This window comes from Castor canadensis, chromosome 17 (genome assembly GCF_047511655.1).
Source record: "Castor canadensis chromosome 17, mCasCan1.hap1v2, whole genome shotgun sequence".
Classification (NCBI taxonomy): Eukaryota; Metazoa; Chordata; class Mammalia; order Rodentia; family Castoridae; genus Castor; species Castor canadensis.
In genome coordinates, this window is record NC_133402.1 from 4,101,231 (window position 1) to 4,117,440 (window position 16,210).

General features: G+C 47.5%; 1 protein-coding gene across 2 annotated transcripts in view; it reads left to right on the plus strand.

The window, feature by feature from the left end:
• The window catches only part of Ubn1 (ubinuclein 1), a 29,892-nt gene that overhangs the window by 7,685 nt on the left and 5,997 nt on the right, over window positions 1-16,210 (plus strand). For both annotated transcript variants that reach the window (XM_020156951.2, XM_020156950.2), the window contains exons 3-15: window positions 35-121; window positions 799-894; window positions 1,221-1,355; window positions 2,004-2,107; window positions 2,799-3,237; window positions 10,093-10,163; window positions 11,428-11,557; window positions 11,708-11,826; window positions 12,046-12,174; window positions 12,354-12,500; window positions 13,289-13,339; window positions 13,434-13,476; window positions 14,530-15,744. In XM_020156951.2, coding sequence (XP_020012540.1) covers window positions 35-121; window positions 799-894; window positions 1,221-1,355; window positions 2,004-2,107; window positions 2,799-3,237; window positions 10,093-10,163; window positions 11,428-11,557; window positions 11,708-11,826; window positions 12,046-12,174; window positions 12,354-12,500; window positions 13,289-13,339; window positions 13,434-13,476; window positions 14,530-15,744 — 2,766 coding nt within the window. The remainder of the gene's footprint in view (window positions 1-34; window positions 122-798; window positions 895-1,220; window positions 1,356-2,003; window positions 2,108-2,798; window positions 3,238-10,092; window positions 10,164-11,427; window positions 11,558-11,707; window positions 11,827-12,045; window positions 12,175-12,353; window positions 12,501-13,288; window positions 13,340-13,433; window positions 13,477-14,529; window positions 15,745-16,210) is intronic.

Below are 16,210 nucleotides of genomic sequence, written 5' to 3' on the forward strand. Positions count from 1 at the left end.
CTCTGACTTTTTTTGTGAAATGATCTCTTTACAGAAAAAAGATCTCTCAGATCCATTCAATGATGAAGAAAAGGAAAGGCACAAAGTGGAGGCTCTTGCACGGAAATTTGAAGAAAAATATGTAAGATTTCTGTCTTGGGGAACAACACATCCTCATTAGGTGGGAGAGGTCTCCAGACATTTGTATGTTTCTTTAGTGGATTATTATGTGACCAACTCTGATCTGCAAATAAGTGTATTGCGCAGAGAAAACAGCATACGGGGTTTTTTGTTGTTTTGTTTTGTTTTTTGCAGTGCTGAGGTTTGAACTCCTGGCCTCACGCTTGCTAATCAGGCGCTGTAGCACTTGAGCCACTCTGCCACTCTTTTTGAGTTGGATATTTTTGAGTTAGGGTCTTGTGAACTGTTTGCTTTGAACTGCAGTCCTCCTCATCTCAGCCTCTCAAGTAGCTGGGACTACAGGTGTGTACCACCGGCCTAGTCCCTACATGCAGTTATTAAATGAAGGCATCAAGAGACAGAAATCTTCGTGGCATATGAACTAAATGGGCAAATGAACAGAGCCTGTGACCCTGCCTTAGAGGAAGTGTTTTGGTACAAAGCGTAAGAAACTGTTTAGTTTGTTCTTCAGTCTTAGGCCATTTTATACAGGTACAAATATGTCCTATTTTCAAAGGTTTTTAGGGAAGGAGGTTTTGCTTATGACATTTAGTCACTAGCTGATGAAGCTCACTCAGGGCAGCATTTAATTCTGTGTACTTATCAGAAAGCATGTAATCTGTCATTTCTGAATTTCAGGGTGGAAAGAAACGTAGAAAAGACCGCATACAGGACTTGATTGATATGGGGTATGGTTATGATGAATCTGATTCCTTCATCGATAACTCTGAGGCGGTGAGTAGCTAATGAAAATGCATAACCAGAACCACCACATCGTGGTTCCTGTGGATAGTAGCTGGGAAGTGGGAGTGGGCAGAGCAGCATGTTCTCTTAGCATGAGCAGCACTGATGTGACAGGAAGCGACCTCCAGGACTGTGGACTTGGTTCTCCGATCTGAAAAGATGACCATTTCTGGCCAAAAACACATTCCTGATTGGTGGGAGGATGTCTTAACATGCTGTCTGAGGTGTGACAGAAATGGTCATAGCACTTGAGATACAGTTTGCATATGTGGACATGGGACCAGAATTGGAGCTGATGTTATGTTTTCACCCTTCAGTATGATGAGCTTGTTCCTGCTTCTTTGACCACAAAGTATGGAGGATTTTATATTAACTCCGGAACCCTGCAGTTTAGACAAGCATCTGAATCTGAGGATGACTTCATTAAAGAAAAGAAGAAGAAATCCCCAAAGGTTAGAGCGTGCTTGCTTTTGGATTTCAGAAATGCTTTTTGATGTGACCCTTTGAGGTCAGTAGGTGACTCTCAAGAAAGTGCAATGGCTTAGGATGACTCAGGTTGGTGGAAAGGCAGAGCTGTGCCAAGGTGATGTGAAAATGTGGGTGCTGCTCAGCCTTCAGTGATTGTGTCCATGTCATGGACACTCCAGGAACTCAGCAGGGTCATGTCTCAAGGTGGTCTAGGGGTGGGGAGGAAAGCCGTGAGGGTGTGGAGCGAGGGAGCGTGCCCCACCCTTGTTGGCCCTCTTCTGTGCACATGTCCAGGTAGTACCCAGGGCTGTGACTCACTGAGCCAGCAAGCCTTAGGTTGAAAGTATTGTAGGATCTCCCTACCACTGCCTAGTGTTTCAAATGAGAGGTAGGGATCACCTCCAGCTCATCCAAAAGAGCAAGATTTCAGGGGTCAGGTGGTCTCCACCCAGGGCATTTCCAGGAGACGCTGTGGGTTTGTGGTCCAGGGGCTGCTCGAGGGCTTTTCTGTTCACGAAGGAAGTAAGACAGGCCTCAGGATGTGCCCCGGGCGGAGCAAGGCCAGTGCCACGTAGTGCACTTGCTCCCTGAGTCAGGGAGCCGCATAACTGTGCCTTGTCTTTAATTCTCAGAAGCGGAAGTTGAAGGAAGGTGGTGAGAAGATAAAGAAGAAGAAAAAAGATGACACTTATGACAAGGAGAAGAAATCGAAAAAGTCCAAGTTTTCCAAAGCCGGGTGAGAGGCAGCAGCTTTTCGCTAGGATAAAGTCTGACCCTGACCCGTGAGGGCAGGACACCCGGGAGCTGACTCGCCCTCCCCCAACTCTAGAAGAGGCAGCAGGGCCTGGCCCTCCGCACTCCCTCTCGCCTCCCACAGGGCTGTGCTGGGCATAGGCAGCCGTTCTCATCTCTGTCAGATGGCCAGAGGTCCTCTGTTCCACTGTCGGTGTTGGTGGCTATTTCTGTCACTTGTGATTGCTGATGTTCCTTGTTCTCTCGGGCACTCCCCTCTGCCCCAGTTCTTCTGTCTGTGCTGTTCTCCTGTGTTTTCTCTGGCCATGCTTCCTTCTCACTCAGTCTCACCCCAGCTGCCTTCAAGTTGCTGCTGCTCTCTGCTGCTCCTGCTTTCTTCCTTGAAATTCCTTTCTTGCCCCTCACCCCTTTTGCAACCTTTTATTTCAGCCTGGCAGTGGTTCTTAAAAATCCATCGGATATTTAGTCTCATGTGACACTGTGCTAACCTGTATTCACTCTCAAGCTTTGGTCCAGCAAGAACGAGCTCCCTATGCCAAGAGGAGGGAGGAATGATAACAGGGTGGACTGACTGAGGCTCTCCTGGAGACCTTGCCCTGGGAGCAGGGGTGAAGCCTCTGGAGTTTCCTTTGAGGGTCCTGCATCCTGAGTAACCATTTCCCTCTTGCTTGCAGCTTTACAGCCCTCAATGCCAGTAAAGAGAAGAAGAAGAAGAAGTATTCTGGGGCATTAAGTGTTAAAGAGATGCTGAAGAAATTTCAGAAGGAGAAAGAGGCTCAGAAAAAGAGGGAGGAGGAGCGTACCCCTGTAGCAGTCACGTCGGCAGAAGCTCAGAGCCTGAGGGAATTGGAGGGCACCTCTGACCCCTTGCTCTCACTCTTCGGCTCCACTTCTGACAATGACCTGCTCCAAGCTGCCACTGCCATGGACTCGCTGACTGATTTGGACTTGGAGCACCTGCTCAGTGAGTCTCCAGAAGGAAGCCCCTTCCGAGATATGGATGATGGAAGCGATTCCATTGGGGTGGGATTGGACCAGGAATTCAGGCAGCCCTCTTCCCTCCCTGAAGGCCTGCCAGTGCCCCTGGAGAAGCGCGTTAAGGAGCTGGCTCAGGTATGGTGACCCAGTGTGGCTGGGCTTTCCTGGAAGCAGTATGGGCAGATTGGCATTGGTTCTGCACTGTGTGAAGCTCAATGCCCAGAGAAACCCTTAGTGAGCTGGCAGTGAAAGTACAAGGTTTTCCAAGCTCTGCTCTTGGCCGGAGTGAGGAAATGGTGTAAGTGTTGCCCAGCAGGCTTCATTTTTAGGCTTTTTGTGGTTCCTTCACTTCTGGAAAATGTACTTTCTTTTTGGGAACGTTTTTTCTCTTTTCATTTTCTGCCCATCAGTTTCTTTCCCACACAGTATCTTTCCTTTCGTGCAGTAGACCAGCATGATGTTGGCAGTGGGCAGCTGAGGCAGAGATTCATCTACTTAGAATTCTTTTGAGAATTTGGAAAGTCATTAAAGTTTATAAATATGTAAGGTGAACACAGTGTTTGCTTTGCTGCCACTGGGTTTCTGTTGCTGCCTTGTGTTGGGTGTCATCATTGTTGGTAATGACCCAGATAGACCTACATGGTAGCAAACAGAAAGGAGCTTAACGTGAATGCTGTCCATACCATCAACAGCAACAACCGTTAGCACAGAGCAGCTGTTGCTGCTGCTTTCCTCCAGTGTTCAGCACTGGTCCCTAAGTGCCAAAACAGCTAGTTCAGTGATACAGCACTAGCTATGAGCCGGGTGTGGTCGTGACTTGTGACGACATTACCTTTCAGTTAACATAACATTTTACCTTAGGCATTGTGGTTCTCCTCATCTCCAGTGCCGTTTATACGTAAAAGCTGTAAGCTTGAGCCAGTGGCTTTCATAGCACTTTCAGAACCGCCGTTACACACCATGTCCTTTATGTTTCAGGGCAGGGTGAAATGTCAACCACTGCTGCAAATGATTTTCTCACTTCCAGAAGACACTTGAACACTGTTAGTATACACAGCAGATAGAACGTATTCAGTCTCCAGTTCACCCCTGTTAGCTTGTGTGCAGTGTTGGGCATGTGTTCTATTTGAATGTAATGATTTAAATGAATTGTGCCATGGCAGGCATTCGGGATATATCTTAATGAGATTGAGGTGGATGGAGTTAAAACTGAATTTGGCATGTTTGGGTATACTCTCCTGCCTGTATTTGTTCTCAGAATTCATGTTAAAAAATATTGGTTATTGTTCTTTTCAATCCTCTGGTTTGTAATCAAATTGTTTGTCATCTCTGCAATTGTTAATGAAGTAAGGACTATGTGACAGTAGACAGTTGCTTTTTTTAGAGAAAAATCGAAACAGAATTTTTGAGTATGTCCTCATTCCCACCAGAGGCTGTGTTCTACTGTAGTAACTTAATACTCTTGATTTCACTTTCTTGGGAAGGATGGATAAAAAAAGATGAAGATACATTTCATAGGAATATAGTACCATAGCCTGAAACAGTGTTGGGCTGCAGTGCAAGAATGCCTCCCTGGGTGGACGTGCTTTGAGCAAGCTGTCCCTCCTGAGTGATGGAGTTCAGGATCCCTAGACAAAATGGACTGGGATCCTGGGGGCAAGATAGTAACTAGAGAGGTTGACACTCGGATTGAAAATAGAGTGTTCAGATATGAAGCTGATACTTTAGTCTTCACCTGGAGCCACTCCAGTGGTAGCATTAGAAACTGGAAATACATCACCCCACCAGGCTAAAGATAATTTCAATTTACATTTTTCCTTTCTAGCCTCTGTGTGTGTCTTTATGTAGTTGTGGTTATAGTTGTAAATAATTGTTTCCTGATTTTTTTCACTTAATAAATATTATTGTAAAGCCCTCATTATTTTTAATGGTTGCATTAAGAAGGCTTATTTTAGAGAGTAGCTTAATGCCATGCCAAAAGGGTCCTCAGATGCTCTGTTCCAACCAGGGCATTGTGTTTGAGGCGCCTGGAGCCTCAGGTGTGTGCATGGTGCTCTGGACCCCCAGGCCCTGTTGAGAACCCATTGGGAAAGCCGGTCTTCCCAGGGAATTGCTCGGCACACAGCAGATGTGTGTGTCCCCTAAGCTACTTAGCTGTGTGGATCCTTAACAAGGAGCCTGTCCTAGATCTTGAAAAGGACAGTGCTTTTTAAGCTGAACTTAATGTGGAGAACTGGATCGTTAGCAGTATTACATGTTTCTCAGTTTTTCGCTCTTCTTATCTTTCCTTTTTTCCCCCTTACTTTATTTTTATATTAGGTTGGTTAGATTTTAAACCTTGGACCTAGATGATTCATGCACACGTCCAGTTCTATTGCTGTTCAGAGACAATGGTCCCAGGCCAGGCACCAGTGACTCAACACCCGTAATATTAGCTACTCGGGAGGTTGAAATCAGGAGGATCAAGGTTTGAGGCCAGCCTGGGCAAATAGTTCACAAGACATCATGCCCCGTAACCAGAGCAAAATGGACCGGAGGTGTGGCTCAAGCGGTAGAGCACCTGCTTTACAAACATGAAGCCCTGAGTTCAAACCCCAGTCCAACAAAAAAGAAAAAGGAAGAAAGCAAAGGACCCCCAAACTTTGGCTTAGCAGTGATGCATTGCCTGGCTGGGTGGTTTCTTTCTGATCCTGCCTTGGCTCAGCCTTGTGGCTGCCTTCAGCCAACAGGTAGGTGAGTGCTGGCTGGGCCTTCCTGTCTTCAGACCTTTCATTCTGGGCTTCCTCAGGGCATGGTGGTCTTAGCCTCCTCAGCATCTCAAGAGGGTGAAGGTAGAAGTTGCATGTCCTGAGATCTCGCCATAGAAGTTATATGTATCACATTGCCTCTGTCACACTTTCATCAAAGTGAGTCACAAGGGCAGCCCAGGTTCAAGAGTTGGGAAGCTAGGTTCCCCCTTCTGACAGAGGTGGGTTTCTCCATGGGGGAAGTTTATGGTTCTGTTTAGCAGTCTACCACAGTACATAGCAGATTCTGCTCTGATGTATAATGATCCCTTAGGGGAAAAAATAACTTTTTTATGGAAAGTAAAAAATTGATTTATCTTCTGACTAAATGTGATACTTAAAACTTTACAAAATGTCTTGGAAAATGTATGTATGTTAAAGAGGTGCTCCCCAGAGGGCCACCCTTGTCGATACCCATTCAGTGTCTACTGTTGACTTCTAGTTAGTCCAGTCTTCATTTATTATCCTTTGGGTACATTTTCATGGACCCCAGGGAACGCAGTGATTTGAAGCCCTTACTCTGACTCCTTTAATGGGCTTTGATTGTGTCTTTTGTCTTGGTTGTTGGATGTGCAGATGTTGAGAAAGCAAGTTTTATTTCAGGTTCTTATGTTGATGTATCCCAGCAGCTGCTCAGCTTGGTCCTCTGCAGTCAAGCAGCGAACAGGAACCATCTAAGAACAGAAGAGAAACAAATTCCATAGCATCTCTCCCTCTACTAGCTTCTTATCAGTTAAAACCCCGACATCACCAGAAATTCAGGGAGGGGGTAGCTAAAGAGAATGAGGTAGAAAAAACCAGTGTATCTGATCTGTTTTTAAGAAGCAAATCATACCAGATTTTATTCTGTTCAGTAAAGACAAGTACAGTATGTAAGATTTTGAGCGAGGCCCTGAAAGGCTATAAGTCCATTTTGTAATAAAACAGCACATTAGAAGGCTGTGAGAGGGCTGGCCGAGCGACTCCAGTGGTAGAACACCTGCATAGCAAGTGCGAGGCTCTGAGTTAAAGCTCCATTATGGCCAAAGAAAAAAGGCTATTAGAGACCAGCTGCATATCCCTATAGTAGTGCAGTTACTCAGAAGGCTATGGCAGGAGGATTTCTTGAGCCAGGGGTTCAGGACCAGCCTGAGCAACATAGACCCTTTCTCTAAGAAAGGGGAGAACCCTTGGAACTATTGTAAATCAGCATGTTTAGGGTATTTGATTTAACTTCATTCCCTAGTTAGTTTAGGATTGATTCATTTATACAACTCCTAGGGCTAAAATATCTTCTCTTAGGGGTGAGGAAGATTCAACTATAGACCCAATTGCTTTTCTTTTTCTTTTTTGAAGACAGGGTCTCACCATGTAGCCCTGGCTTCAAACTCAAGATCTTCGAGTATTGTGTTTACGGGTGTGCACTATGCCTGACTTTTTTTCAGTACTGGAGATTGAACCAAGGGCCTCATGCATGCTAGGCAAATGCTCTACTGCTGAGTTACATCCCCAAACCTTTATTTTAAATTTTATTTTAATTTGAGATAGAGTCTCACCAAGTTACTTAGATGGCCCTCAAACTTTCGATCCTCCTATTCAGCCTATGGAGTAGCTGAAATTACAGACATGCACCACCAAGCCTAGCTTCAATTGCATTTTTTTTTTTTTTTGATGACACTGAGGTTTGAACTCGGGTTCACACTTGCTAGGCAGATGCTCTTACCACTTGAGCCACTCCACCAGCCCTCAGTTACTCTTTTCATTAGATTTATTTAAATTTATAGGACTTAACTAATTATCTTCATTATAAAGCTAGCATATTGCCTATGCAATTCAAAAGGCTTCAGCGGAAAATCTTTTTGCTTGGGGCCGGCCTTTGACTCCAATCCTCCTACTTTTGTCTCCCACATAACTAGGATTACATGGGCTCACCACAATGCCCAGCTCCTAGGAAAATCTTTTTAAAGACTGTCTATACAGAAAGCTTCTGAAGTATTGGAGAAATGGCCAATATCTAAAAATAGTTTGTTTGAAAACTTAAGCTGTTGATGGGGCATTGAAGTACCTGTTTAGGGAATTAATTAGTTAAATGCTTCTGATCTTAGAACTAGCAATGTAAGTGTAAGCAAAAGAATGACTCGGTTTTATTTTCTCTCAAACTAATCTCAAAATTCTGGCTCCTTAAAAGTACAAGGTGGAATTTCGAATGCTTTGAAAGTTCGAGAAGTTGTACATGCCTTTTCTTTCTGCCACATCACACCTTTCATCTGCAGCCTCTGGGCTGTCTTCCTGTTAGGGCATCTTCAGAAGCTGGAGTTTTGCAAATCTGCAAGTTGTTTTTGGTTGGACCTTATTAAGCTTTTCTTTCTCTAGTTTGCCTTAGAGTGATAGCTGATCATTTGCTTGTTGATTTATCTGTCCACTCACTGACATTTATTATGTATCTATTACATGATGGACAGCTGTAAGAAATGTATTGACATATAAGAGTCCTTTCTTGTCCTCTGTGAGTTTATTAGGTAAATTGATGATCAACAGGTAGACAACGGGCTGTAGTACAACAGAGTGAAGTATGCTGTGTGGGTTTGGATGGCTGACTGGCTGGCCACGTGGATAGCCAGACTTGAGGCCAAAGAGAAGCTCTAGGGGTGCCTAGAACTAGGGCTAGAGGCTATGCCCGTGGCTCTGTGGGAAAGATGGTCTTGTCATAAGGCAGCGCAGAGATGAGGATGGGTGTGTTGGACAGTGGGATCCCCCCAGAGTATGTTAGGAGGTGAAAGCTGGAGGAATGGCTGGGGCCAGATCTTGGAGGACTCTATATGCTTAGGAGGGAATTTGGTTTAGATGTACCCTTGGAAAGAGACACTAAAGGGCTCTGAGAAAGGAAATGGGAGGATATAAGAAGGCTGGGCACAGGTAGGAGAAGTTGGGAGCCAGGAGGACAAGCAGAAGTTGGTGGGTCTGGTTTTAGATGAATGAGTTGAGTTTACACAGCAGAGAGTCACCCACCCCTTCACAAAAGTGATTGGCAGCGACTTGAGGTAGTTGGAAATCCTGTCCAGAGCTTAGAAGACAGGATTTGGGGCTTAGAGGTTTAGATTGACAAATGTGTATGTTATTTTGTAATTACAGTGGGGGGAGGTGGGGAAGAAGTTATGGGGAGAAGTGAGTTCTAAATAAAACCTGGGAGGGGTAGGAGGGGGTCGTTCCGTAGTAAAGGAGCCGGCAGAGCAGACAGGTGGAGTTGTCACAGAGGCTGGGAGGGACCCAGGGGTGCAGTCAGAGGAAGGTGGGGGGTTGATTTTAAGACTGATCTCTTCTTCCTAGTTACTTTCTTACCTCTGTTTGCCATTATTGTTCTATGTCAAGTCTGGTTTTAGATATTTCATTTTGCCTAAAGCCTCTAAACAGGCAACTCTCTGGATGAGTGGTATTCTCAACCATCTCTGCACAGTAGAGTGACCAGGTTGCACCTAAAGAGCTCTGCTACTTGGGCCATTTTGAAGGAATACACACTCTTGAATCTCGGTCTCAGAGATTGTGGTTCGGTTGATGTGGGATTGGGAAAGCGGCTCAGGTAATTCCCACATGCAGCCAGGAGTGAGGCTCACCAGTGGTGGTGGTTTCAGGCTTTGCTGCTGGGGTCAAGTCAGAGTTCTTCGGGTTTGCTCTCTGGAGCATCACCTCAGGCAGGATGGTATGTCACTGTAGTGGTAAGGCGTGAGTTCATGGGATACCGGAAGTAGATTCTGAATTTTCAGAGGACAATAATGTCCTTAAATGCTAAAGCTACACATTATTTTTAATTGCTATCATTGGTGGATAAAAGCACTTAAATCTTGTAGGTTTGTTGAAGCTCATAGTTGTTTTCATACTGTTGACATTTGGGACAGCTCCCAGTGTAGTTGATAGAGAGGGCACAGGAGCCAGGCAGCTAGAGCTGGCCTCTGATTGCCTCAGGATTGCTTGACCTCTGTGTGGCTTTCTGTTCAGCGACTGCTGTTTAAGTTCTGGGAAGCTCATTCACTAATGCTGCAACTGCTTTGAAAAAAAGAGCACTGATCACGGGGGCCCTTCATCAGCGACCAGGCCGAGTCAGCATGATGGTGGGGAGGGTTTGATCCATAGGTGCCCTTAGGGAGTGATGGCTCTTGTGCCTGTGGGTGAGTGTGAGGGATGCATGGGGAAAGGGCACTAATGACTGTCACTATCTGCTGTGAACCAGGCTGCCAGAGCTGCCGAGGGAGAGAGCAGACAGAAGTTCTTCACCCAGGATATTAATGGCATCCTACTAGAGTGAGTATCGTTTGTATCTGCTATTACCATGCCTGGGTGAGTAGGCCAGGGGAGTGAGGGAGTACACAGTTAACTACATACAGTTGACCAGCAGGGAGAGTTGGTTAATAGGGTTTTGTTATTGGTCCATTGAAACAAAGCAGAACGAGCACACTAAACACCTGTCTCCAGGAGTGATGGACCTTACTAATCTTTGGCCACAGGCGTAACTAGAACACTGTGCACGTAGTCATGGTCTGTTGGAAGAGAATTTCTTGGCAAGTGAGAGGTGAGATGAGAAGAGGGAGAAGTGGTTATCTACGTCCTGTCCCAGAGAATCCAGAAGAATGAGTGACAGCCTGGTACCTCTGGGCCTGCTCTGCACTGGGGTGTTCTCTGCATCCCTGCTTGTTCTTCTTTTGTTTTCACTTCTGCTCCCAGAGCCAAGATACCTCAATCATCCTGTCACACTGCCCCCTAAAGCCTGGAACCTTTGAGGTACTGCACTGTGTGACCTGGATTAAAAAGCAAAAAGCCAACGGAAATCTAGACCAGATTGCTGAGCTGGCCCGCTTCACAGCCTTTCTCTTGGCTGAGTTACATAGCAGGAGAAGCATGTCACTCAATGGCTGAGGGTTTTGCCTATGTCAGAACAGTTATCAGCACTTAGGAATGTTCTAGCAAGTGGTCTTGCTTGGCCAGGATGTGGCTTGGCTGCTTGGATCAGAAAACACAGGCCACAGGAGATGAGAGGTTTTTGTCAACAAAGAACCCACTTGAGTATGACAAATATAGAGAGCTCAGGCCTTAAAGAGAAGTGTCTTTCTGCTTATCCGGCTGGGAAAACTGGAGGGGCGAGGATTTCCCTGACTACCTAATCATGGCTAGAACTGGGAACTAGAAAAAGAAATACTGCTGGAAAGTGTTTCCTGCCAAGCCCAAGTAACTCATTACTTTCCACGTTTAAAAGCCTTTATGTTTTCTTTGTTTATGGAATTTAGCACTTAGAGAGCTGTTCTCTTGGGCTTTATGTATTTGTTTGTTTTTTGACTACTTTTGACTTGGTCCTGTCCTTGACCTGAGACCCCTTTTTCTAGCCAAGTTCATGGAGTTTGGGAGTTGTTCTTGTTTGTTCATTGTTGAACCCGTCAGTTGCATTGTATGACCAATAATACGAGGTTTGGCCTACTTTTGGCCTCTAGCTTTTCTCTCCATGTGAGGTGACCTAGGAAGAGAGAGGCTATAGCAAGCTGCAGGCTGTTGATGACTCTGTTCTGTTCTTCAGCATAGAGGTACAGACACGGGAGCTGAGTAGCCAAACTCGTTCTGGGGTATATGCCTATCTTGCTTCATTCCTGCCCTGCAGCAAGGATGCTCTGGTCAAACGTGCCCGCAAACTTCACCTCTATGAACAGGTGGGTGGCTTTGGGGCCCAAGTGAGTGATGGCTGACTTTATCTAGGAGCCACCCCTGTTGGAGTGCTGCCTCCCTTTGATGACTCCTGTTGTGCACTGTTGAAGCTGTGATACATGAGTCAGATCTCTGCTGTGTGCTGCTCTCTGCAGGGTGGGCGCCTAAAGGAGCCTCTCCAGAAGCTCAAGGAAGCCATTGGCAGGGCGATGCCTGAGCAGGTGGCCAAGTACCAGGACGAATGCCAGGCACACACGCAAGCAAAGGTTGCTAAGTAAGTGTGTCCCAGTGCTCATGCATGCCCTTGTCCTCCTGTGCCTCCTCTTTTCCCCACACTTCTCAGTGTTGCTCACAGTTCCAAGTGAGACTCTTGGCCCTCCCATAGCATCTTCACTCTCTGATCTCAGAATTGAGGGAAGAGTTACGTAAAGGAGGAGGAGGGAGGGGATGGTAGAAGGACCTCAGACTCTATTTACTTCCGTTCCCCCTGTAGGATGCTGGAAGAGGAGAAGGACAAGGAGCAGAGAGAACGGATTTGTTCTGATGAGGAAGAAGATGAAGAAAAGGGGGGCAGGAGGATAATGGGACCCCGGAAGAAATTCCAGTGGAATGATGAAATCAGGTGTGCCCAAATTGGGACCTTTCCTCATTGGATTGTTTGTGGGCCAGTGTCTGAGCATGTTCCCATATGGCTGGTGAAGGTTCGGATCACTGACTTTCATGGGGCCTGAAAGCACACGATCGAAGCCTTGCAGAAGCACTGGGGTAGTTGGAAGTGTCTGATTTCTGCCTACTCCTCAGGGAGCTTCTGTGCCAGGTGGTGAAGATCAAACTGGAGAGCTATGATCTGGAGAGGAACAACAAGGCCCAAGCTTGGGAGGACTGTGTGAAGGCCTTTCTGGATGCCGAGGTCAAGCCTCTCTGGCCCAAGGGCTGGATGCAGGCCAGGTGAGGGCCAGCTTATTGAGGTGGGCTGTCGGGCAACAAATCTAGTGCTGTTTTTGTAAAGTTGGGCTGACGGAGTCACTGTCTAGTTGACTTAACTCTGATGTCACCCAAGTAACTGGGGGACATACTGGAGCCATTGAAGGGGTCTTCTGTAGAAGGAGGGTTTTGTCGTTGTTTATCTGGCTTCAGTTTGGAATTGGCTGCGTGTGCTTCTCATCACAGTGTACTTCCTGTTGTGATGTAATGACTCCTACCAGAGGCTGACATGGAGTCATCTTGGGAACTTAATGGTCCTGAAAAGTCTCATTCACAAGAAGCAGGGCTGACTGCTTCCTGGACCTAAGTGCTGGGCTTCCGTCCCAGAAGCCACTTCCCATGATGAATGGAGTGCAGGGCGGGAAATATGAGCTAGCGCTCATCTCCACTGGACCTGATCACCTATGGTTCAGACAAATGACAGAGCTCAGGGCTTGCTCTTCTCTCCTCGTGGTTGGATTTGAAAAGTTCCTCTGGAAAAAATGGCATTTTCTCCTTGGGAGTAGCAGCAAGGAAAGTGCTGCTGCCTTAGGGGTACAGTGGCCATGAGAGGCCAGGGCAGAGGCATAACTAACCTTTCTTGGGAAAACCTCTCTAGCCTCCTGGTTTTGAGGTGGCTGCTGGGGCCATTTGAAACACTCACAGGAATTGAGCTAGATTTCTGAGGAATAGCCAGGGCCTCCAGAATAGTTCTGGATGCAGAGTTATGATGGCCAGGGGCAGGCCAGTGCTCAGCATTCTGTTTGTTTCAGGACTCTGTTCAAGGAGAGCCGAAGAGGCCACGGGCACCTGACGTCAATCCTGTGAGTGTCTCAGTCTTTCCACTTCTTGGGACACTGTTGTTTTTCTCTCCTGTGGACTCCGCTGAACCTTTTCTGTGTTTATTCCTTTGAACAGGGCCAAGAAGAAAGTAATGGCTCCTTCTAAAATCAAGGTGAAGGTGAGTCATCCTGCTCAGGTCACCTGCTAGCTATTCTCTTCTCCCTGCAGCCGTGGTCAGGAAGCCTCCTGAGTGACCATGGCAGCTCACTGAACTCATTCAGATGACATTCTTTGAACTTATCCCAAGGCAGAGTCCTGAGTTGGGCCACTTAACCCCACTAGCTTCACTCGGTTCTACACAGTGATGCCCCACTGGCCTTGCTCCTGGGGTGGTGTGGGACTCAGTGGAGTCTGTGGCCTCCTTCCTTGGAGGGAGGGCCCTGCAGATGTGAAGGTCACACCTGTGTGCTGGATCTCTTTGTCAGGAAAGTACTACTGGTCAAGTCCTCTTAGCCTGGAGCAGCAGCAGAAGAGAGAGGTGGACCTGTTGAGCCACCTAGCCTAGTTGCAGAGAAGTGCAGGAGGTGCAGCAGATTGGTGTGAAAGCCACCTTAGGGAGGGCAGAAACCTCAATATGGAGAATGTTGCCACTTACAAGTTTTTACCAATTCTTGAGGCTTTGTGGTTCTCTTAGTGAGAATAAGACGTATAACTCATTTACTCCTGAGTCTCTGTCCAGCTCCTACAGTGTCTGTGACACACTGTTAATTAAGTACCAGGGGTGATAGGATGGATTCCATTCCTGCTGCCAAGAGTACTGAAGAGAGACGGGTGCTCAGAAATACACAAGAGGGAAAGAAAACTCATTTGCGGTGGTTCTCATGGCACGTGACAGTCTGATCAGGAGCGCTCGAGATAGTATGAATGCCAAGAAGCTGAGTGTGTCCTTGTGCAAGTTTTGTACTTTTCCAGAAACAAAGGAGAAAGGTTCCTGGCCAGGGGGCAGGCGGGTACTGTACTTAGCAACAAAACATGCCTGGGGCAAACATAGCAGACAGCACTCAAAGGCAAAACGGGCCTGACCCCTGCTCTCATCTACCCCTTGCTTTGGAGTGACACAGAAAGGCTTAGAAGGCTTCGCAGCTCGTGTTCTTATGTTTGCATCCTTGCATCCAGCCAGGGTTGGTACCTTAGGACATTCCTAAACATGAGTTTTTCTGCTTTCCTTTAGGAATCGTCCACTAAGCCTGATAGGAAGGTTTCCATCCCATCAGGACAGATTGGCGGCCCCACTGCTTTGTCCTCAGAACACCAGGGAGGAGGTCTGAGCATTGGGGCCACCAGCCGGGAGCTCCTGTCCCAGGTGTCTGGTGGCCTTGCTGATCCTGCTTCTGTCAATCTGGAGGACTCCTTGGATGAAGACTTGGTCCGGAATCCCGCCTCCTCGGTGGAAGCTGTGTCTAAGGAGCTGACCGTGCTGAATAGCAGAGCAGCTGGAAGCTCTGAATTCACACTGCCTGCAACCTCCAAAGCACCGGCAGAGAGAGTCACGGGTGCTTTGTGCACAGAAGAGAAAAGGAACTTTGTTAAGCCCAACCCTTCTGTACCCCCACCTGCTAGCACTCTGCAGTCACCCCTTAATTTTCTGGCTGAACAGGCTCTAGCACTGGGGCAGTCCTCTCAGGAGAAAAAGCCAGAGAGTTGTGGCTATAAAGAGCTGTCCTGCCAGCCTCCCCTCAGCAAGGGCCTGCCTGAAGTGCACACGGCCAAAGCAAAGCACCACAGCCTGCCACGGACGCCTCATGGGCCCCAGACCACGACTCCTGCGCCTGGCCCCCAAGTCAAAGTCTTTCATGCAGGCACTCAGCAGCAGAAAAGTTTCAATCCTCCAGCCCCATTTGTCAACAAGCTGCAAGGCCCCAAGGCCTCCTCTTCCCAGTGTCATCGTTCTCTCTTGCAGCTGGTAAAGACAGCAGCCAAAGGCCAGGGCTTTCATCCCTCCACACCAACCTCCTCAGGAGGCCCACCTGCCATCAGCAGCAGCTCTCATAAGACTCCAGCCTCGTCATCCAGTGCCCTGAGCCATGCAACCAAACAACATCCAGCCATGTCTGCAGGGCCGTCATACAAGAGTAACCCCTTTGCAGGCTCTGTCTCCAAACACGGAGCTTCTGGCAGCCCTTCTGGAGCAGGGCCAATGCAGAGCTCTGTCTCTGGGAGCCTGCTCCCAAACATACAGCCTCCCTCCACGGGGCAGCCTGCCAGCCGGCCCATACCAAGCTCAGCAGTGAAAAAACCACCTGTTTCCCAGAAGCTGACTCTGGTGGCCCCTCCCGGTGGTCCAAATGGAGATTCTGGTGGTGGGACCCAGGGAGTGGCAAAGTTACTGACCTCCTCCCTGAAGCCTGCCGCGGTTAGTAGTGTGACACCGTCTACCTCCTTGCCAGTGAGTATCCCAGCAGTGCACTCACAGGGGCCTCATAGATAAGGCTGCTTGTGTTACCCTGGGCTGAAAATGTGGGTTGAAACACACAGAGGAACAGTGAGCTCAGACAGGGAAGAAAGACTGGGCTTTTTCTGCACAGTCTCACTTTTTATGGTGGCAGGAAACTCGGGATAACCGACCATCTTCTTAGCAGGTGAATGGAATCAAGGCACCAGACAATACCAGGCTTGTAGAGAGGCTGGATCTGAGAGATACAGTGGGCCACAGAACCTGCCTTCTGTGGCCTCTTACCTGTGCATCTCTCCACACAAGGGATGGAAATGCTGTCACCTGGAAGGTGGTAGTTGTGTGGAAGTGCTTATGCCCCTGTAATAGCATCCTTCTGAGAACTGAGTGGCAGTCAGTTCTCTGATTGGCTTTAAAAATCTCTGTAGGTCAGAGGTAGCTTGACAGATTCCAGCAGCTA